This window comes from Arvicola amphibius, chromosome 10, assembly GCF_903992535.2.
Source record: "Arvicola amphibius chromosome 10, mArvAmp1.2, whole genome shotgun sequence".
NCBI classification, from domain to species: domain Eukaryota; kingdom Metazoa; phylum Chordata; class Mammalia; order Rodentia; family Cricetidae; genus Arvicola; species Arvicola amphibius.
Window position 1 is genome coordinate 79,175,315 of NC_052056.1, and position 24,199 is coordinate 79,199,513.

Below are 24,199 nucleotides of genomic sequence, written 5' to 3' on the forward strand. Positions count from 1 at the left end.
AGGGGGCTGGAGAGATGGCTCAGAGGTTAAAAGCATTGCCTGCTCTTCCAAAGGTCCTGAGTTCAATTCCCAGCAACCACATGGTGGCTCACAACCATCTGTGATGGGGTCTGGTGCCCTCTTCTGGCCTTCAGGCATACACACAGACAGAATATTGTATACATAATAAATAAATATTTAAAAAAAAGAAAAGAATGAGAGGGAATCAAAGGAGAAATATGGTGTCAGAAACAGGGCGGCATCAGAGTAGGGACAGGGGAGCAGCATAAAGAGACCTATGGTGTAGAAATGGGGCAGCAGAGGGAGAGCTATGGTGTAGGAACAGAGGGACAGAGGGAGAGCTATGGTGTAAGAACAGGAACAGAGGGAGAGCTATGGTGTAGGAACAGAGGGAGAGCTATGGTGTAGGAACAGAGGGAGAGCTATGGTGTAGGAACAGGAACAGAGGGACAGCTATGGTGTAGGAACAGGGCAGCAGAGAGAAAGTTATGGTGTAGGAAACAGTACCAAGCTTAGATTAAGCAAAGAAAGAAACCTCAGACCCTGAAACTGCTCTGCCAAACAAGATGTGCTCTTTTTTCAAGCTGGGGCCTCTAGGGATGGTTCTGGTTTGCTACAAGCCTGTGACCTGGAACATTTGGAGTTTGCAGCTGGAGCCTGACTGGGGGCTGTCCTTCAATGTTGACTGCTTAGTCACCAGGGGAAGACATCCACCAGAGATCACCAGCAAGAATTATAACTCTAAACAGAGCCCTGGGGTGCACCTAAAAGGCTTGTTTCAGTAAAGCCACCTGGAGGAGAGTCACAGTGCCTGTAAGCAGGACAGAATCACTGTGGAGAAATCAGAGGGGATTGCAGGTGAAGGCCCCAGGTTCCTCCCAGCCTCTGGCCAGCAAAGCTGCAGGCCAGGTGACCTCTGAAGGCAGGAGAGACTGCACTCTAGATTATTGAAATTACTAAGGAAAAGGAGTTTACTTTAATGGGAAAAGTAACTCCAGTGAAACAAATGTTCTATAATTTTGTCTGTTTGGGATTTGGGGTTTTCGTCTTTTGGATTTTTTTCCCCTTTGTCATGTATTTCGGATTTTAGAAACTAAAATCTTTCTGTAACCCAGCCCTGTGAGCCTAAATCAGAATAGCTGGGCATGTATGTTCAGAGATCTCACTCTCTGCAGACACCCCAGGATTCCATCAGGGACTCATGAAAGCAAGATGTATACCAGTCAAGTGCACTATCTCAAAGCAGAGCCCAAGCCAGGCGGTGGTGGTGCACGCCTTTAATCCCAGCACTCGGGGTCTGGAGAGATGGCTCAGCGGTTAAGAGCATTGCCTGCTCTTCCAAAGATCCTGAGTTCAATTCCCAGCAACCACATGGTGGCTCACAACCATCTGTGATGGGGTCTGATGCCCTCTTCTGGCCTGCAGGCATACACACCCAGCACTCGGGAGGCAAAGAAAGGTGGATCTCGCTCGGTGAATTCGAGGCCAGCCTAGTCTACAGAATGAGTTCCAGGACAGGCTCCAAAGCTACAGAGAAACCCTGTCTCGAAAAAAACAAACAAACAAACAAAACAAAGCCCAGACACTGCTCCAAGCCACCCACTCTAGACCCCGGCCTGAACACAAGACAGTGCTTGAAGAGTTCAGACTCAGTGCATCCACAAAACTTTATCTGAAGCCTGCTTGAAAGTGAGGAAGTGAGAGTTCTGCCTGCTGGACTGGGTAGGGTCGGCTACAAGCAGCAGGTTCTGCCCTGGGTCCTCATTGTGTCACCATCCTAGATGGCACAAACCCTTTTGTTCCCCCAGCAGCTTCATCTGGGCAAAGCATTCCTTCCCCCAATAGACTCACTAACATTACTGTTTCTATGGATTTGTAGTGCATTAAAACAAGAGCAACATGGATTACTCACAAATTCCTATGCACACGTTCAATAGGAAGTACTCAGCTTACACTGGGGATGGGGGACAGGGAAGGCTCCCCTGAGAAAACTCCCAGAGGGGAAAGCTAAAGACTGAAGAGGTATCAAAAAACAAAAACAAAACAAAAACCCTCTTAACATGTCCCAAGTAAAAGCTGGTGGCTTCACAGCCTGCTCTCTCCAGCCTATCCTTCTAATAATGGCACCCTGTAGCAACTCAAGTTGTAGAATTTGGGCTCCCTTGAAACACCATCAGAGCACATGGAGAAAAGTGGGATTCCGCCAACAAAGTGTTCTAAAAGAGGTGGGACTCCCCAACTGAGTGTACTGAGTTCATCCCATTAGAGCACCTGAGGAAGCTGGGTCCCCCCATTAGAGTGTCCTCAGGAAGACAGGATGCTGCATTAATCATCCTCCAGGAAGCAATTCTGATGTGCTCACTAACATAACAGCATCCTGCGGATGTGGCTCAAACTTTAGTCTCATGGGGACTGAAATTATGAGGGTGCACTTCCAACTCCTGCAGTGGCCTTTTGGTCCTTAGTCTCATGCCCCTGACTCCAGTCTGAAGGGGTCGCAGTTTCTTAAAGCTGAAAGAACTAGAGAGGCAGGCAGGGGTAATAAGAGATCTCATGAGCAGGCCCTCATCTACACAGACAGCTTCATCTGCAGGATTCCTCAACGCTCTGACAGTGTCCAACCCTGGCAGTACAGATGGGACTCTCATTGTTTTCCATACCACACACACAAAGCCAACTCATTTTTGCCCTTTTATGTTACTTTCATGTATAAAATGCGAGCTGAATTTGATTAGAGGGGGGCATCTACAATGTTTTCCATGGCCACAGCAAAGGGTGAGCTGGGCAGGTGGTACATACTGGAATCCCAGCATTGGGAGGGAGGTGAAGGACTAGGAGCAAGGCAGATCCTTGACAGGCGCAGACAGGGAAAGGGGTCAAGATAGACATGGAGGGTGGCAAACTCCCAGGTTCTCCCTCACCTGAGATGAGGGCCTGGCATGGCAGCCTTTTTTTTTTTGCCCCACAGCAGGACTGGCTTCTGGCTGAAATGGTACAGGCTGTGTTTGAGGCCAAACCTGAACATGTCTACCTCAAGCTGTAGCCTATCATCTGCTCCGTCTGTAAGGTGACCGAGCCAAAACTGGGTGAGAGGACCTGTCCTACATCACTAAAACAGTTAGCAGAGCTGAGTACTGGGAAGATGGCTCAGCAGTTAAGACTTCTGGCCCTCTACAAATGCAACAAGCTCTCAATAGCTGAGCCATCTCCCCAGCTCCTCTTTCTCTCTTAATGTTTATGCTGAAATTTGTATTAAGATACCCTTTATTTTATAGTAATTAATATGCTGGAGAACATTTTTTAACTGAATAAAAAGAAATGAATGCAGTATTTGATTGATAAGTATGGAGGTACTGGCGCTGCACTGGTGACAAAAGGCTCATCTTTATAGACGTATTCAAGCTTTTTAAAAAAAGAGGTAAGACGGATGAGTTACAGCTCAGTAACATGCTCTGCCGGCACAAAGTCCTGCATTTGATCCACAGGACCAATAACTAAAGAATTTAAAGATGACCTCATGGCTTATTCTGCTTTCATCACACTTTCACTGACACCCTCATCCCTGTCGTTTCTCTCTTCCAACAAGAAACTTCTGAATGGTGGAGACCCTGTCTGTTGTGCCTCTCCATGGTGTTTGAAGAGCCCACCCCAATGCCTAGTATGAGACCAGACCCATCACTACGGAGCAAGCACCAGTAATGTTCTAGAATGGACCCATCCCCGGGGCTAGGATTATCAGCATCTGTGCTAAAGAAGGTGAGCAATCTACTAGACCTCTTTGACCTCACACTCCTCTGTGGAATGGAACTAGCACTCCTCTCCGAAAGCTGTCTGGCACATGGTGGCACACAAAGCAGTGAATCCTCAAGTCCTATACAAAGCACAGCCTAACCACTCCTGTAAAACAGAAAGTGGAGAGAGGAGAGTGGAAATGGAAGAGGGTAGGAATCAGCAAGATAGCTGTATACCAAACTATTAAAGAATAAATTAAAAATATTCTTTAAACTGGGCATAGTGGCACACATCTTTAATCCCAGCACTCAGGAGGCAAAGGCAGGCAGTTCTCTGTAAATTCAAGGCCAGCCTGGTCTACACAGTGAGTTCCAAAACAGCCAGATCTACCCTGTTTTGAAAACAAAACAAAACATGAAATGAACTGTATGCAGGCATGAGTGACATAGGCATGTGACTGTGGAAGGAAAGAGGCCAAGGCTCCAGACAAACACACAAGCAGAGAGAAAAAGACCAGAGGATACATGGGTCAGCAGCCTATGAGCACACAGGGCCACAGGGCAGACTCACACCTGAACCCCTTAACTTCCCTGTTATTAGCGTGAACTCACAGCTAAACGAACCTGGGCCCTTCTCCTGGTTTCACTAAAAGCAAGGAAGCTTCAGTTTGTCTGGAGCCCCTTGGATGCCAGAGGACTTTGATCCTTTGGTTTTTCTGGGGTCCTGCCAGTGGTCTGAACCAACAAATAGAGCTGCTGGCTCATCCATCTGAGACAAGCTGCCAACCCCTTCCCAGGAACACAATGCCTTTCTGCTTCAAACAAGTCCCCTGAGAGACCTGCTCCATGCCACAGCAAAGACATTCTTCTCACCTGTTAAAAAAGCATTTAATAACTCACATAAAACCAACCTGTCAGTGACTTACCTCAAATTCTTCCCAAAAGCCCTGTTTGACTTTATCTGTGGTCTCAGCTAGCTTGCTTAGCTCTCGAACACGGCTTTCGATTTCAGCAGCATTAATACGAGTTGTATTGAGGGGCTGTTGTGTTCAGCAGTGGTGGGAAAGGAAGAAAACATGCTTAACAGTGTTAACACAGAACAAAAAAGACTTCACAAAAACAAAGGCAGGATGTGCATCATCCCAAATGTGTTCATGTGTATGCCTATGCGTGCCTGTGTACACCTGTGTGTACATGTGTGCATTCATGTATTCATGCATGCATATGGGTTGTGTTTGTTTGTGTAGTGTTCACATGTTTGTGAGTGATATGTATTTCTTGTGTGCTGGTGCGTGTGTGCATGTCTGTGTGTGGTACATGCGATGTGTGTGCACGTGGCATGACAGTGACATGTGTGGAGATCAGGGGCAGTACGGAGATGGTTTTCCTTTTCCTTGTTTAGGTGGGCTGCAGGGATAGAACTCAAAAACACCAGTACTCTACCTAAGCCACCTTGAGCCCCAAGATCACTTAGAAATGAACTTTCACTTTCTCTTCTGTTCCATCAGGAAAAGTCTCTTCATTCTCAATGAACATGTTAGGAACTCAGCCGATGCAATTTCAAACGTAGATTTCTAGATTCGATTGTTAAATCACAACACGATTTCCAGATGGGACCACTCTCATAAAAGTGAAACAGCTGAGCTCAGGAGAGTCTGTCCTGCCCCTTGCCAGCTGCCACAGGTGGAACCGGCCCCTCTTCACCTGGGCAAATCAGGAGAGCTGGCCCTGGTTGCGAGGGTGTAGGAGGGCTGACCAACTTAGCTCCCACCCAAACCTACATTCTGGGCTTTGAGTTGGCCCAACCCAACATCTACCCCATCCATGAACTGCTGGAGCACGTGGAGTGGCCAGTCCTGCAGAACCACAGCTGTGGCATCTCCACACACAGGGCAACAACAAGCTATTGGAGAGGATTCTGGGTGAGGATCCGGTATTGATAGTGTATCAGAAGCCAGAGGCCTCAACCCAGTCCAGAGACTCATTGCAGCGAACATTTGCAAATGAAGCTGTTTGGACAAAAGGGTTTACTGTGTGACACACCATGACACACAGCAGCTTCCACTGATATTTATTTTTGTTTGTTTTTTTTTTTGTTTCCTTTTGGAGGGAAGGTTGCAAGAGCAGACGGTGAACATGGTAGGATGGGGAGATAAGTGGGGTTGGGGTGCATAATGTGAAATTCACAAAGAATCAATAAAAAGTTTTATAAAAAATAAAGTGAAATAGCAAAGACTCAAAGCTGAGAAAGTATGTGCCCCAGTAATATACAGTAAACACTTCTGGTTTTGTTTTGGTTTTTTAATGTTCATTGGTGTTTGGCTTGCATGTCTGTGGGAAAGAGTCAGAATCACTGGAACTGGAGTTACACACAGTTGTGAGCTGCCAGGTGGGTACTAGGAATTGAATCAGGGTCCTATGGAAGAGCAACCAGTGCTCCCAACCGCTGAGCTATCTCTCCAGCCACTGAAGATTTCTTTTAAAGGGCACAAATAGTACATATGTATAATCCCAGCATGGAGGCAGGAAGGTCATGAGACTAGCAGGGCTACATGGCAAGACTATTTGTCAAAAGTAAAGGACAAAATAAAGTCTACACATGTGGGCGCTGGGATGTATGTACTTCAGTGGTGAGCACTTGCCTAGCATGCAAATCCCTGAGGTTTGATTCCCCAGGACTGAAGAAAAAAAAACAAAAACCTCTGAAAGAAGGCAGGTCATATATGCCAGAGTTCAAGTGTGGTGTGCCTTGGGTTCACTCTATGAGGTCTTCCACAGATGTGGAAATGACACAGCATCTAATGTTTCCAAACACTAAAGGAGGTGATTTGTGAGTGAAGAAACTAGGATTGCATGCCCAGCCACAACTGAAGACGGCACAGTATGAGGAACTGCTGATATTCTATCTGCTTCTGCATTACACTATGGATCTTGAATATCATCCAACGGGCCACGCATTGAAGGTCTGATCCCAACCATAGGTGCTACCAGGAGGTACCAGGACCTTTAGAGGGTAGGGTCTACCTAGAAGACTAGGGAAGACAGTCAGGGGCAGGTCACTGAAGCAGATCAGGGCCCTTCCTGTCTCTGTTTCTCAACCATGTGGTAAACAACCCCACCATGGTAAAGGTGTCACCAGATGCCCAAAGCAGCAGGGCCAAGTGACTGTGGGCTGACTCCTTTAGCTCTTGCCCCTATTAACCAGTCCTCATGCATCTTGTCACAGAGATGGGGTGCTGACTGGTATACACATGTGAGAGATTCCATGCTAACATTCTCCTAGTAGAAGCAGCTTCAGTTTCCTAACCTGCTTGAGCTGCAGGACAGTACCCAGAGTCTCCACCATGGGATTCTTCTTATAATGCTCCACCAAGTCTGTCAAAGAGTCAAAGCGCTCTCCTCCACCAACGTCGTATTTCAGTTCCTTTCAAAACCAAAACAGATGGTGTTCATTACCTCAAGCTAGATCACTGTCTTCCCACTCTACTGAAGCCACTGTGTTCTTAGTGACACTTAACCTCTACACTTGTAAACCAACATGATGAGAACAAGACATACATGTATCATGTCCGTGTCATCACAGTGGAGCCACACTGGGCCTTGAGAAGAAAGTCTTGTCACTGGTGACAACTGGGTGAGGCAAGAGGCCCTCCCAACAAATCAAATAAGCCAAGTGCTAAAAGGAACATGTGCCACCTCATTTATGTATAGATCCAAAAAAAAAAAAAAAAATCCAGTACAGAGTGACAAGAGATCAAATGGTGGTTATGAAGGACTTGGGTACAGGAGAAGCTACTGGTGACATACAGACCCTCTCTGTATGGTGAACAGGCTCAGGAACCCCAATCCGCAGCATGGTGACAACAGTAGACAGGGTTACATGCACTGGAGACTTGCCAAGAGAACAACTGAAGTGTGACAAGGTGATAGGTAACCAAACACTATCAACTGGAGCCCAGAGACTGACTCCCAGTGTCCCCAGCACTGTGGAGGAAAAGAAGCACAACACTGGTGCGGGGCGCGGGGGGGGGGGGGGGGGGGGGGGGGGGGGGCATGGGGGGGGCGTGGGGGATACTCAGTGGTGGGACAGGCGCTAGTCCCACCATCATCCCATCATCAAACACAAGGAATGATACAAAAGTTAATTAAATCGAAATCAAATAAAAGCTCACAAGCTGCAAGACATTTCCCATCACCTCCAGACTCTTCAAAATGCCTAGCGTGGCATCGGTGCTCATGTAATGTTACATACACAGCTGAGAAGCTAGATGGGACAAGAAAGCCTGCACATGTTTAAATAAACAGGATGCTGAAGACTGTTGACGCAGGGGGTGGATATACACAGACAGTGTCAATCCCCTGTGACACTCCTTAGGACAGCCAATCCCACAGAGCAGAGGCAGTGTGCAGAGGTGGACACAAAAGAAAAACTAGAAGGGAAAATTGGGCATGGTGGTAGCACTAGGGAAGCAAAGGTAGGCAGAGATCTGTAGGTTCCAAGCGTGGCTAACCATAATAGTGAATTTCAGAACAGCCAGGGATACACAGAGAGATCCTATCTCAGAAAAACAAAAACAACTGGGCAGAGGCAGGCAGATCTCTGTGAATTAGAGGCTAGTCTACAGAGTAAGCTCCAGGAGCAAGGGCTACACAAAGAAATCCTGTATCAAAAAACAAAAACAAAACAAAAAAAGCCAACAAAAATATAACAACAACAAAAAAAAACAAGTAATAGCGCTTCAAAACAATGAGACAAACACAGGAGAGACGGCCATGAGCAAGTAAACAAAGATAAGATAATCTCAACGTGTGGGTGTCTAGTGTTCTCTCAGCAGAACTCAGTTGTCCACCCCCCCGCCCCCAAGATGCCACTGCACCAGACCCACAGTCCCCTTGGTGCTCTACCTGACATCGGATCATGACGTGGGTCACTTTGGACTTGCCATCATTGCTCTCCCCTTTGTCATCACCGGTGCGGACGGAGAGAACAAAGTCTCCAGGGTGGCTCTGGCTCTCTCGGACAAGAAAGCTGCCATGCTTACCCTTCTCTGTTAGCAGTTTCTCTGCTTCTTTTCCAGATAAGTGACCATGGAACCACCTAAGTGTTCGAAAAGGAAACAAGCTGAGTTCAGCTGGGGTATGCAGTATTCTTTCACTGAGCCAGCACTCCTCAACACAGATTCCAAACAGACAACTTCCTCCAAGGGGCAGAGGGTCTGACTAGACAGATTTTGCATCCCAAACAGATAGGAAAAATGACAAAGATATGTTAAAAACGACAACTAAAGTTTGTTTTTCTTTTTTGAGACAATTCTCACTGTGTGGCCCAGGTTGGTCTTGAGCCATGGATCTTCCTGCCTCAGGCTCCTGAGTGCTAAGATCACAGGCAATACCACCACACCTAGCCTCCACTAAATTTTAAAAAGGAGCCCAGGATCATTTGAAAACAGTATTTGCCAGATGATGGTGGTGCACACCTTTTATCTCAGCACTCAGGAGACAGAGGCAGATGGATCTCTGAGTTCGAGGCCAGCCTGGTCTATAGAGTAGAGTGAGTTCTGGGACAACCAGGGCTACACAGAGAAACTTTGTCTCAAAAAAAGGGAGGGAGGGAGGGAGGGAGGGAGGGAGGGAGGGAAGAAGGGAGGGAGGGAGGGAGGAAAACAATACCTTCAATGCTTCCTATTTTCTTTTAAACTTCCCATCTTTTAAAAATGTACTTGACTTTTTTTTAAGTGCCTAACCCTAAAAGAATCAATTGTTGAGTTGCAGTCATTTAGTGAAAAGATAAGAAAAGGTTACCAGCCAGGGCATGGTGGCATATGCCTAGAATTCATGGGTGCTTACTAGTTTTCTGTCAACTTCACACAAGCTAGAATCACTTGGGAAGACAGAGTCTCAATAGAGAAAATATTCCTTCCAGATGGGTATGTGGTGCATTTCCTTAATAGAATATTGATGTGGGAGGGCACAGCCACTGTTGGTCATGCCATCCTTTCACTGGTGGTTCTGGGTGCTGTAAGAAAGGAGGCTGAGCAAACCAAGAGGACAGGCCAGTAAACAGTATCCCCTCATGGCCTCTACATCAGTTTTTGCCTTCAGGTTCTGCCTTGAGTTTCTGCCCTGACTTCCCTAAATGATGGACTATAAGCTGTAAAATGAAATAAGCACTTTCTTCCCCAAGCTGTTTTTAGTCATGGTGTTTATCATAGTAATAGAAACCCTGACTGAGACATCATACACTGGAGAGTGGAGGCAAAAAATGAGGAGCTCAAGGTCATCTTCAGCTACACAGCCTTCAGGAGGCAAAACCAGCCCGCAGGAGACCTGAACTCAAGCAACAAATAAACAAGTTATGAAAGAGACAAAATGATCATGAATCTGTGTTTGTTGACATTACATAAGAATGAATCTTTTTTTTTTTCTTTTTTGGTTTCTCGAGACAGGGTTTCTCTGCAGTTTTGGAGCCTGCCCTGGAACTTGCTCTTGTAGGCCAGGCTGGCCTCAAACTCACAAAGATCCACCTGCCTCTGCCTCCGGAGAGCTGCTGTCCAGTTCTTCAAGTACATTGGGTTACCAGTCAAGCTTTAATGGTATGTACATCTTGGAGCAAGGACAGAGATTTCCCTAAGAGTGTGAGCTCGCACAAGCAGAGAGAGCAATGTCTACATGGAACCCAGAAGGCCGTACTTTAACTATTATGCTGAAGAGTATTGATGCAGGCTGTCTAGGGCCATCAAATGGCAGATTTTGAGACAACTCAGCTCTTAAGTCACCACAGAAACATCCTAACAGAGCCACAGGAATGCCATGGCTTTAGGTAAGAAAACAAGCACACCCTAGTGGTAACACTCATCCCCGAAGCCTTGACCAGCTACACACTGCTGGAAAAGTACATGTAGAACTAGAGGTGGAGACAGCATGAGGCTACAGTAGCCAGAGAGACAAACTACTAGCATATAATACAGAAACTGGAGAAAGACAAGATATACAGACCCAGAATCTGCAGTCAGAAGCCAATGTCAGGGCAAATAAAGCAAGTACCAGTTCTCAACTTCAAACACACAGCAGGAGCTCCACAACATGACAGTTCCCAATGCACACAGTGGCAGTTCTCTACAGTCACGCTCACGCATTTGGGAGATAACATTATAAAGAGGATGAAAAGCCATGGGCTTAGCCTGACCTCTGTTGGTGGTACTGCTGAACAACTGCTCTGAGCCACCATGGAGCACTGCAGCTGTTTCAGCATCTCTATCAGCAGCTGTTGATAGACCTTACGATTCAAGTACATCTAAATCTACTCGGGGACAATGTGAGAGCGCTGTGGAGTCTGTAAGGAACACTGACAGCAGCTGCTGCAAGAAAAGGGCATTCTGCATAAACTGACGCCATCATTCTTACTTTAATATACTGCAGGGCTGGGCATGTAGCTCAGTGTGTAGAGAGCCTCCCTGGCATGGCCAAACTTGTGCTCAATCTCCAGTACCACATAAGTCAGGCATGGTAGGGCATGTCTGTAGCCCTAGCACTCGGGAGGTAGAGGCAAGAGGATCAGGAATTCAGTCATCCTCAGCTACACAATGAGTTCCAGGTCACCTTGAACTATACTAGACCCTGTCACAAACAAAACAAAACAAAACAAAACAAAACAATGTTGTAACAGTATGAAAGACAGACACCAGCCTTTGAAGTCACACAGATCCTATGTGTCCCATAAGGCGGGCACACAGCACACAGCCTTAGAGTACAGATTTCTGCTCACTAAGATGGCACTGACCTTTCAGAGGTTGGGTCTGCACAGTTCAGTGGGTACTTAAGCTCAATAACATCTCCGTTCTTCTCTTTCAGCTGCCCATGATGCTCCATGTAATACTGGACCAGTTCAGCCAAGGTGGCAAACTTCTCCCCACCATAGAGGTCATAGTAGTCCCCAGTGTTCTGAATCTTGATGTGGGTAACAGCTCCATTTCTTCTAAAATAGTCCATTGGGAGGAGAGATGTCAAAGAGCAATACTTGGAAAAAAAGACCTCACATTTGGTAGATTTCACCCAAACACTGGAACAAACCCAATGAAAAGATCTACCCTATCCCAGGAACTGAAGGTCAAGGAACCCCCTCAACTATGCCCACCCACAGCACTGTGTCTGCACCTATGCCCTGTGTAGCTTCCATTTTGAACAAGTGGCCTATTTTACAGGATAGGTTAAATGACAACAATTTACTGTTCTTAACAATCAAGGGCACCTAATACACGAACTGGCTCTTTGGAGCCCATTTCCTATGGAGGGATACCTTGCTCGGCCTAGATACAGGGAGAAGGGCCTTGGTCCTGCGCCTCAATGTGATGTGACCGACTCTGTTGACTCCCCATGGGAGGTCTTATCCTCTCTGCAGAGTGGATGGAAGGTGGGATGGGGAGAAGGTAAGGGGAGCAGGAGGAAGGGGGGGTGATATAGGAGGTCCTTCTGTATTTCTGTTGCTTTTATTGGTCATTAAAGAAAATGCCTTGGCCTAGTTGATAGGGCGGAACTCAGGTAGGCAGAGAAGACAGAACAGAATTCTGGGAAGAAGAGCAAAGTCAGGCAGACGCCATGGCTCTCCTGCCTGAGACAGACGCTGGTTAGACTCATGCCAGTAAGCCACAGTCAAGTGGCAATACACATTAATGGAGATGAGTTAATCAAGATGTAAGAGTTAGCCAACAAGAGGCTAAAAATAATGGGCCAGGCAGTGTTTAAATGAATATAGTTTCTGTGTGATTATTTGGGGGGTTAAGCTAGCTGGGCGGCGGGACACAGCTCATTCCTCCTACTACAAGGGGGAACTGGGATTGATAATTTAAAATAAAAAGATTGTTTCAAAAAAAAAAAATGAAGGACACACAGCTAAGGTTAAAATCAAACACCCAGCCAGGCAGTGGTGGCACACACCTTTAATCCCAGCACTTGGAAGGCAGAGACAGACAGATCACTTTGAGTTCAAGACAAGCCTGGTCTACTGGGCTAGTTCCAGGACAGTCAAAGATACAAACAGAAACCCTGTCTCAAAAAACCTAAATAAATATAAATATGAAACGCCCACTTACCCTGTAGTCCAGCAAATCCATTCCTAATCATTTTGTCTAAAGGCAATAAAAATTAATAGGTACCAAAAAGACTTTCAAAAGTAGACAAATAAAAGATAGAAACTCAAACTATTTATCAAAAAAATATACTAACAGCCAGGCATCTGGAAGGCTGAGACAGGAAAACATTGGGCTACAGAGCAAGACAATGTTTAAAATAAGTAACAAATTTTAAAGGTTTGCTTTTAAATATATAAATATTGCCTAAAAAGTATGGTGATATACACTTATAGACCCAGCACCTGCAAGGCTGAGGCAGGAGGATCAGAAGTTTAAGGCCAACCATTAATACATGAGACCATGACTCAAAAACACAAAACAAAAAGAACCAACAACAACCAAAATCAACAGGGCCCAGTGAGATGGCTTAGTGGGAAAGGGGGCTTGCTAGTAAAGATGACCTGACAAATCAAGTTTGATTCCCAGGATGCACATGGTAGAAGGAGAAAACCAACTCCCAAAGCTGTCCTCTGACCTATAAATTCACTACATTCATGCCATGACACTTTCACATACGCATACACACACACACACACACAAATAAAATGAATGTTAAAAAAAAAGTACATAAAATTTAAATGTTAAAAAAGAAAAAACAAAATCTAAGGATGGTTAGCTGGCTCTGCAGGGAAAGCCTGACAACCTAAGCCTGATCCATGGAACCATAGAAAAGGAGCTGTGGTAGGAGGAGGGGACCGTGGCAGAAGCACATCACACACATAAGGAACAAGTATATCTAAAACCTGATGAATAATACAGAAGTCTAGCATGTACTCCCTAGTGGGTGGCACTGTCCAGTCCAGTCGGCGCTAACATCTCTTCATGTAAGACTCAGGCTGAGTTCCTACAGATCCCCTTTCTTTCAAAAGGCTCAAGAATCTGGCGTGGTGTGAAGTATGCCTGTAATCCTAACAGGTAGGCAAGTAAATCTCTATGAATTCAAGGCCAACCTGGTCTGTATATCAAGTTCCAGGCCAGCCAGTGCTATCTAGTGAGACCCTGTGTCATAAATAAAAATGGATGGATGGATGGATGGATGGATGGATGGATAGATGGATGAATTAATTAGATGGGCACTTCCTAAGTCTCAGTGAGATTCTAAATAAATTCTCAAGGACATGAATTACTCATCCCTATGTGGAAGTAATGTCTATAAAATCAAATCCATACACTTCAGTTTAAATAGCTAGAAAAAGCATATAGAAATCATCATCTAGAAAACTTCCCCATGCCTGCTCAAAGGGACTGTGAAGATGCACCACACTGTCCCCAAGGATTTAAGACAAACCAAAGCCTCCCAATGTCCATCACTAGAAGAATGGAGAAGTTAGTATGTCTGCATCATTTGACCACCGAGTAGCCATTACAATGAACAGCTAGATGTCCCAGCATGCAACTCAATCAGCACTTCAATGGATACACAAACTACAGAATGATTAATATGCTGGGAACACAGAGCTCATGAGGCAGTCAAGTATGCAACACATCAAGAGGATCCATGCAAACAATGGCTTCCTCTGGGAAAGGAGGATGGAAACAGGACAGGGCAGGGGACTCAAGGGGACCACAACTTCCTCACAGAGGTTTTCAGTCTTGACCAAGGAAAGTGATGTGAAGAACCTTAACAGAGCCCATTCCCCAACAAAATCCATAGCCGAAAAGAAAAACCCAGGAGGCAGGACTCAGCCCTAGAGACTCCAGGTGTATCTCTCTGCCCAAGGTATGCTTGGTTACTGCTGTAAGCAGAAGCCCAATAACCTTTCCACTGCTTCCCAAAGCTGTGACTCTGGGTGACCACAAAAGGCATGGGAACTGGGGCTGGAGAGTTGGTTCATCGGTTAGGAACACTGGCTGCTCTTCCTAAGGAGTCAGGTTCAGTTCCCAGCACCCACATGGTGGCTCACAAGTATCTGTTACTCCAGTTCCAGGGGATCATGATGCCCTCTTCTAGCCTCTGTGGGCACCAAGCATACACAGGACACACACACATACATACAAGCAGAACATTCATACACATAAAATAAAATCATTAAAAAAAAAAAAAAAAAGCATAGGAGCAGGCCAATGCCCTGAGTGGCTCCACAAGGCAACAGGCCCTCAAGCTCTGCAGGAAAGTGTGAGACAGTCAAATGTGGCCTCGCCCTTTCTCTGAAAACACCCTGAGTGTCTCTCTTTACCTTCCAACTTACCTAACGGACAGAGTGAAGTCTCCAGGGTTACTCTTACTGGGCCTTGCCAAAAAACTGCCATCGACTCCTCTGGTCAGCAGGAGATTCTCTGCCTCCACACCAGTGATGTTGGGGTGAAACCATCTGGAAGGAAGAAAAATAACCTCAGTAACACCCACACCACCACAGCTGAGAACCATCACACCATCATGGTGGAGGCCTGTGAGCAGCAGCTGACAGCTAGTTTCCAGGCTAGACCTTCCCCTTTCCTTAGTCCCCTTCCTGGGTGGAACACTGAGATCCTGCCATCCTGCAGGTACTGGAGGTGGGAAAGAGGCACGGCCAGTAGGGCAGGGCTATTCACACAATGAACTTGCGGGTTTGTCTGCCCCAAAAGGTTATCCATACGATCAGAAAATTGTCTGAAAGCAATGAAACCAGACAAACATAAACTACCTCATGAATCAGGACAGGTTCTGAGGCTCACAAGAGCCAGGTTCACACTGCTGAAGAACCAGAACACTCACAGGGTACCAGACTGCAAAGGGAGACATCCATGAAAACTTAACATACACATGTAGAGACAAATATACAGACATAAGAGCAGAACAAGGTATTTCCAGAACTAAACATAAGCTGCCTCCCCATAAAATACTTGTTAAAAAAAAAAAACTGACGAACATCACAGTAACAGAGTTGTTTTCTTTCTTTTTCTCTTTTCTTTTCTGTTTTTGAAACAGGGGTCACTAGGTACCCAAGGCTAGCCTAGAATTTGAACTCTCCCACACCATGCCCACAGCAGACACTACCCTACTCAACTGGCAGTGTCACCTGTTACAAATAGCAGACTGCGTGCCTCCAGATCCCACACTGGGCACTTTAAATACAAAGTACTTTAGAAGACAAAAGTGACCATTGTGGATAGCATTTGCTTCAAAAGATTTCCCCCCAATTCCAGCAACTTCTCCTTTTTGCTTCCTTTAGCACCTACATGGTGGCTAACAACAATCTGTAACTTAGCTCCAGAAAATGTGATTCCCTCTTCTGACCTCCAAGGGCACCCCTACTCATCCAAGAGTGTGCACATGCACACACACAAACACACACTACTTAAATAAAATATTTAAGATCTCCTTTATGGACTTCAAATCACCAAGATTCATGTTAGGTGAATTAATGTTAAGATCCTGTGTTTTTAGCGGCTGTTATTTCTAAATATCTAAATAACCCCAGAAAATAAGAGTCAATATTAAATGTTAGGATCCAAGGGCTGGGGCTGCATCCCATTGACAGAGTCCTTGCTTAGCATGCATGGGACCCAGAGTTCCACTTCAGTACTGCATTAGCCATACCACAAAAAAACAGGGAGTGGGGTACACACCCAAATCTCAGTACTTGAGATGTGGAGGCCATCCTCAGCTACAGTCTAAGCTACATGAGACCCTGTCATTTAAAAAAAAAAAAAGAGCTTTTTGTACGCTACTGAGAATAGGACTGAGGACTCTACACACACTACACATGTGCTCTCCCACTGAGCTACATGCCCAGTTCCAAAGGTAACAACTGGGCAGCAACCTAGGAAGGGTGAAGGGTAAGGCAGAGCCATTGCAGTCTGAGTTGCCTGCTAGTCACTGAGTGCCGGTCCTCAGTAAGCAGCAATCTTAGGAGATGGTCTTTAAACTCATAAGTACATTCTGTTCTAACAACATGCAAGCTGGGACTGACAAACCCACAGCAGTCCCGCATGGACATCGCTACATCTTACCAGTTGCAGAGGCCTAGAACACCATTCTGTTTGACCTCACATCTGAGAAAAGGCTCAAGAATAAAATAGGAGTTGACTGTCTATTTCTTCCTCTGAGAGCTGGTCAAAAGAGCAAGAAAGAATTTCACCCAGGGACACAATGACCCCGGTTTATGAAACCCATTAACTCAACATCCAATACTCTGGCATTCAGGATAATTTGAGCCATCCATTATTTTTTTTGTCTTGTTTTTAAAAGAAAAAAAAGCCAGGAAGTGGCTGCCCATACTTTTAATTCCAATATTCAAGAAGCAGGTGGATCTCTGAGTTCTAGGACAGCCTGGTCTACAGAGTGAGTTCCAAGATGAAACTCTTTCTTGAAAAACAAAACAAAAAGTCTTTGCTGCAGCTTCTGAACTGTGGCTCCCATCTAGGAGCTCAAAGAGTCCCATCAGGAGTCAAAATGCAAATTAGTGGTGGGTTTCCAGCTCTTCAGTACTCTTGCCTTACCCACACCAAGTCTCTTCTACTCCATCTGCAAAACCTCTAAAAGTGTTCACTCTGGCATGACAGTCTAAAGCTGAGAGACATGAACACCTTCTATTCATCACAACAAAAAACAGGCGGGTGTGGTGTTGCATGACTTAAATCAGTCCTAGCACTTAAGAGGTGGAGGCAAGTAGATTTCTGTGAGTTCAAAGCCTACAGAGTTCTAGACCAAGCCAGGGCTACACAGTAAGGGCCTGTCTGGAGGGGGAGGGGAACTTTAAAAAAATTATTTCTTAATACAGGTCAGAGACAGAATCAATTCATCAGAGTACCAGATTTATGGTTTTAGTGCTAAAAGCACCCTCCAGTGGATGAAAAATCATTTGATAGTACGGTTTCAAAGGTAGAAACCCTAAACCTAGTGCCAGCCTGTCTTGGTTCAAATTCTAGCTCAATGACCCTTGCTAGTTAATTAACCCCTCTTAAGCCATCTATGAAGCAGGAAGAACCCCCTATGGCACAGGGGGTTGAGAGGATGAATTAATGTAGCTCATAAAGCACAGAACTGCCTAGAATAGTGCCTAGACGTCTCTGAGACAGACAGTGGTGTGTACCTTGATCCTTAGGAGGTAGAAGCAGGAGAATCAGAAGTTCAAGGTCATCCTGGGCAAGCTTATGTCTTGTGCCTCTGCTCTCTTCACCTGTGTGATGTGGTGACAGAATGCCTGCCTCTCACAGGTCTAGAGGACAAATGGTCAAGGCACCAAAAGGAGTCACACACCTGCCCCAGCTATACCTACAGGTGACTAGGTGTTTTGGTTCAGTGTTCTTCTGAGACAGCCCTGCTGTTCTCAGGAACCGACCATCTCTGCTTGTGTCTGTGTGATTTAGCCAATTTATTTTCTAAGCAGAGTTTAGGTTGCAAAGTTCTGTTCAAATCAGTCATTGGGTGGGGACACAGTTTGCTGGGGTTCCAGGCCAGTGCCTGGCTCTATCCATCATTGTCAACTTTCACTTTAACTCTTTAGTAATCTGCAGAATTTTCCTGTTTCTACTAAGATTCTAATTTTCTGTATGGGTGTGTTCATGCCATGGCACTCATGTGCAGATAAGAGGACAATTTGGGGTAGGTTCTATCCTTCCACCATATGGTCCTAGGGATGGAACTCAGGTGGTAAGGACCAAGGGCAAGTGCCTTTATCCACTGAGACATCTCGCTGACTCTTAATTATTTTAAATCATGATGCTGGATATCTTGTAGTGTTGGAAAATTACCCATAAGTCTACAACAATCAGAGTTACGAGATTTATTTATATTTTTATGTATAGGAGTGTTTTACTCGTGCATCAAATGTGTACCGTGTACGCAGAAGCCAAAAAGGACATCAGATCTTCTAAAGTCAGACAGTTGCGAGCTGCTACATGGGTGCTGGGAACTGAACCCAGGTCCTCTAGAAGAGCAACAAGTGCTCTTAGCCACGAGGCTCTTTCCAGCCTCAAATTACCAGGACGCTAATAGGGAAAATGGTGCTTCTTCTGGATAGACAGTGAAGCAATCCCAGCCTTCCTCTCTGGAGTCATGGCCTACTATCAGTACTCCTGAGTTGAGCATGGCAGGTTCAGCGATCACTTCACTGTGCAGTTAGTTATCCAGCCTGGGCCTAACATTTACCTGCTGGCCTATTCTCTGTCCCCACTGTCCTCTCTTCCTTCTATTTTAAAAACAAAAATCTTAGTGTTTGTATGAATTTATTTATTATGTATACAATGTTCAGAAGAGGCACCAGATGATCTCATTACAGATAGTTGTGAGTCACCATGTGGTTGCTTGGAATTGAACTCAAGTCCTCTGGAAGAACAGCCAGTGCTCTTAACCTCTGAGCCATCTCTCCATCCCCAAGGGTTGTTTTTAAGACTTTGTATCCTTGATGTGTGGGTGTTTTACCAGTACATCAGGGCTAGGGAGATGGCTCAGTCAGTAAAGTGCCTACCATGCAAGCATAGGATTCTCTGAGTTCAGATCCCCAGCACCCATGTAGAAGTTGGGTGTGGTGGCTTGTATAACTCTAGTACCAGAGAGGTGAGGACAGAAGAGCCCTTAGAGCTTGCTGGCCAGACACTCTAGCCAAAACCTTGTGGAGATGGTTTTTCCACTTTTATATGGGCTCTGGATTCAGTGAGAAACCCTCTCGCAAAACTAAAGTCACAGCTGGGCAGTGGTGGCGCAGGCCTTTAATTCCAACATTTGGGAGGCAGAGGCAGGCGGATCTCAGTGGGTTCAAGGCCAGCCTGGTCTACAAAATAAGTTCCAGGACAGGCTCCAAAGCTACACAGAGAAACCCTGTCTCGAAAAACCAAAAATAAAAAATAAAGTCACCTGTGAGAAACTCAGCACTACACACACAAGCAGGAACCCAAATTTTAACCTACAACTTGAAGGTCTTCCTGTGGGAATACGTTTTTTTTTGTGAGTACAGAATATTCTATTGTATGAATGTGTAACCAGTTATATCCCTTATATAAGAAGTTTATGCAGTTGCTTTGGTTACTCCCATCTGTAATATCAGTGCTCAGGAGGCTGAGGCAGGTAGATCTTTTGAGTGACAGAGCCAACCTAGCCAACACAGCTCCTGTGCAATCCCAGCATTCACAAGGCAGAGTACAATCAGCCTTGTCCCAACACATTCCAGGCTATCCCAGGCTACATAGCCAGACCTTATCAGAAATAAAGAAAGGCAGGCAGGAAGATGGGAGGAGGGAGGGAGGGAGGGAGGGAGGGAGGGAGAGAGGGGCGGGCACCCATGATAATGCTGCACTCACACATCTTTGGACACATTCACATAGGTAAATCAGATTTTTAGAAATTAAGTAAGTGAGATGACTCAGCAGCCAAGTTTGGTCCCTGGAACCCAGGTAAAAGTGGAAGAGAAGCAGTGCTACCCTCCACATGCACATGGCAAGCATGCTCCCTCCACAACAGTAACAACTAATGTAGCAATAAAATGTTTAATCTACAGAAGTAATTTTTCACTTGTGTTTTGTCTTGAGACAGGGCTGTTCTGTTGCCAGGCAACAAAGAGCTCAAAAGATCTTCCAAGTGCTGAGGTTACAGCACACGCCATTAGGCCCACTTTAAGGGATTCTTTTGTTTGGACATATGTGGTACACACTAAACACTAAACTGTATCCCCGGCCCAATTTCTATGGTGAAAAATACTGCCGACTACCCTAACAAGGCATACCTTCCAGACATTGCATCCCTCATCTTTACCAACACTGCATAATTAGCAAGCTGTCTGCGCCTCTGACCAGAGCAAAGTGGCTTTAACTCAATTTGCATTTCTTTGATAACTTTCTACCAATTTCCAGAGGTGTCAGTCCGTTTTTTGTTTTTGTTTGTTTGTTTGCCTCACCCAAGTGCTGGGACTCTTCCCCTCTTTTGAAATTTCCTCTTATTAGTATGTAGAAGCTTATGACATAGCCAGATAATTATCCTTAACTACAAGTATGGCAGGTATTTCTTGCTTTTGTCCCCTCTTCCTTGGTTGTTTTTTTCCTACAGAAGTTCCTCTTGATGGAGTTAAATTTGTGAGATTTTTCCATTGTGGGTTCTGAGTTTCCTGCCACGCTAAGAGATGAAACTGAGTGGGCACTGTCATGCAATGGACGTAAGTTAATACGAAGACAGTGTCATGCTCAGGCCAGCTCAGTGCTCTGGAAGCAGAGCACTGACTGTACTGAAAAGAAAAGCTGGCAAGATGGCTCAGTGGGTTAAAGGCACTCACCATCATGACTGACCATCTGACTTTCACGTGTGTCATGGCACCCATGTGCCCTCCCCCTAAAGTGTACACACACACACACACACACACACACACAATAAATGAATGAATGAATGAATGAATGAATGAATGGGCCAGTGAGACAGCACAGTGGGTAAAGCGCTTACTGCCAATCATGGCAGCCAGAGTCAGACCCCTGGAATCTCCAGTGCTGTCTCCTAACCACACTGAGGGGCAGACACACACACACACACACACACACACACACACTCATAAATAAGAAAGCAAAATTTTAAACTAAATAAAAGTAATAAAAAATTTTAATGAAATAATTTTAAAAGAAAACACAGTAAAGTCACAGACTTTAATGGGTCCCTACTGCCTCTTGTGCTCTGGTAGCCTCTGTGGCGACCCTATGTGGCCCTCTGCAGCTCTACAGTCAGATACCCCATCTCACCTTCCTGATGAGTCCCATACTTCCCCTGGGTGATGCACAGCTCAGTGTCTAATCACAGAGCTCCACAACTGCTATACTCAAGGCTGGACCAGCAATCCCTTGGAGGTAGATGTGTCTCTTTCTCAGTGGACCCCAAACTCCTGCAAAGGGCTAACATGCAGCAATGTAATCTGGAATCAGAATCTCACTCTGCAGCCCAGGAGAGACTCTGGAGCCCCAGTCTTCCTGGCTCAGTCTCCCCAGTTTTGATACAGAAATGCAATACTCAGTGGAGAAGCGGCTCCACTTGATGACATAGAATGGCTATTGACTCCAGTATATTCCCTTATACTGGACACACGCAGCTGATGAAGCAGCTACTACAGGCTACTGCAGAAACGTTAAGAATTTGGACTCAGGGCTGGAGAGATCGCTCAGTGTTTAAGAGCACTAACTGCTCCTCCAGAGGACCAGGACTCAATCCCCAGCACCCACATGGAAGCTAACAATTGTCTCTAACTCCAACGTCTGATACCTTCACAGACATACATGCAGGCAAAATACCAATGCAAATGAAAGAAAAGTAAACAAAGTATTTAAAAAAGTAATAATTTGGATTCAGCTAGGCAGTGGTAGCACATGCCTTTAATCCCAGCACTCAAGAGGCAGAGACAGACGGATTTCTGTGAGTTCCAGAACAATCTGGTCTACAGAAAAAGTTCCAGGACAACCATGGCTACACAAAGAAACCCTGTCTCAATAAAAATAAATAAATAAAGTGAAATAAAGGTGATTATCTAAGGAATCGGCCTAAGCTAAAAGCTTGCTCCAAAGCCTCTCTCATGAGAAATACCAAATTTCCGTATGTTCACAAGCTAATCACTGGTGGAGAGAATTCTGCCGTTTCTTGCCACTGCTGCACTGGTATCCTAGCATCACCTCACCCAGTTTTGTCCCAAGTTCATCACTTATAAAGCAGTGTAGTATCTATTGGTAACCAATACAAATTTAAAACAACAGGGGCCAAGAGTCTTTCAACACAACCAACAGCTGAAGTAGACCCCATGGTGAAGAGCACCAAACATATTCCACAGCAAAGGCATGGAAGCTCCTCTGACATAACCAGGGAGGTCTACAATGCTCAGCAGTACAGGAAATGACCCAGTGTCAAACAGCTCTCCAAAGGTCAGTACAGACACAGAGACAAACTTCACCTTTGGCCTTGAAGTATGAAAAGACAACCATTTTCTTTTTTTTTTTTAATTTAACTTTATTTTATGTGCATTGGTGTGAAGGTAATCAGATCCCCTGGAACTGAAGTCACAGACAGTTGGGAGTTGTCACGTGGGTGCTGAGAACTGAACTCAGGTCCTCTGGGAAGAAGAGCCAGAGCTCTTAACCACTGAGTCATCTCTCCAGCCCCAACAGCCATTATTTTTCTATTAGCTGCATTTAACAATTTTTTAAAATTTACACATTTTGGAATTCCCTCTCGTAAAATCAGTAAGGACATGTATTTAAAAAAAATACATGCATTTTCATTTATTAACACAAGTTGTACTTTTATAAGCATTAAATATACAAAATAAGGCTGTAATACTAGATGATTCTTCCGGACCTAATGAGAAAGAGAGTTAATAGTTAAGAGAGTTCTGGTAGGACAGTGGTGGCACACGCCTTTAATCCCAGCATTAAGGAGGCAGAGGCAGGTGGATCTCTGTGAGTTCAAGGCCAGCCTGGTCTAAAGAGTGAGTTTCAGAACAGCCAAGACTAGATAGAGACCCTGTCTCAAAAAAAAAAAAAAAAAATACCGGGGGCAGGAGAGAGGGCAGTTCTGGAGTTTGGGTTGTTTCTGTTTTGGGGACTATTTTATTTATTTGTTTGTTTGTTTGTTATGTATACAATATTCTGCAGGCCAGAAGAGGGCACCAGACCTCATTACAGTCGGTTGTGAGCCACCATGTGGTTGCCGGGAATTGAACTCAGGACTTTTGGAAGAGCAGACAGTGCTCTTAACCACTGAGCCATCTCTCCAGCCACGGGACTATTTTTTTAATTTTATTTATTTATACTTTATGTACGAGTGTTCTACATGTATACCTGCATACCAGAAGAGGGCATCAGATCCTATTATAGATGGTTGTGAGCCACCATGTGATTGCTGGGAATTGAATTCAGGTCCTCTGGAGGAGCAGTCAGTGTTCCTACCCTCTGAGCCATCTTTCCAGCCCCCTGAAGGATTTATTTTTGTTTACAAGATTTTATTTTTATTTTATATACAGGGTATTTTGCCTGCAGTGCCTGGGAAAGCCAAAAGAGAATGCTAATTACCTACAACTGGAGGTTCAGAAAGTTGAGAGCCACCATGTGGGTACTAGGAATTGAACCTCAGTCCTCTGCAAGAGCAGCCAGTGCTTTTAAACCACTGAGCTGTCTCTCCAGCCCCCAGGTTTTCTCAATATGCAATTTAACTGGGAAAAAGGTATTTCATTGTGTATAAAAGTGCTAATAATTTCATGAGTTGTTTATTCCCAGAAAGCTAGAGCTACATCAAAAAAAAAAAAAAAAGAAAAGAAAAAAGAAATGTAAGAAATGTACAGTAGAAGCCAAGTACATGACATATTCCTATAATCCCAGCTATTACAAGGTTGAGGGAAGTCAAGGCAAGAGAGAACTGCAAGTTCAAGACCATCTTGGGCTACACAAAGTTACAGTTCAATC

General features: G+C 45.1%; 1 protein-coding gene across 2 annotated transcripts in view; it reads right to left on the reverse strand.

The window, feature by feature from the left end:
* Positions 1-24,199, reverse strand: part of Ptpn11 (protein tyrosine phosphatase non-receptor type 11) — a 68,759-nt gene that overhangs the window by 31,219 nt on the left and 13,341 nt on the right. For both annotated transcript variants that reach the window (XM_038345283.1, XM_038345282.1), the window contains exons 2-6: positions 15,049-15,171; positions 11,512-11,706; positions 8,637-8,829; positions 7,039-7,155; positions 4,658-4,771 (exon numbers count right to left, since the gene is read on the reverse strand). In XM_038345283.1, the coding sequence (XP_038201211.1) occupies positions 4,658-4,771; positions 7,039-7,155; positions 8,637-8,829; positions 11,512-11,706; positions 15,049-15,171 (742 nt within the window). The remainder of the gene's footprint in view (positions 1-4,657; positions 4,772-7,038; positions 7,156-8,636; positions 8,830-11,511; positions 11,707-15,048; positions 15,172-24,199) is intronic.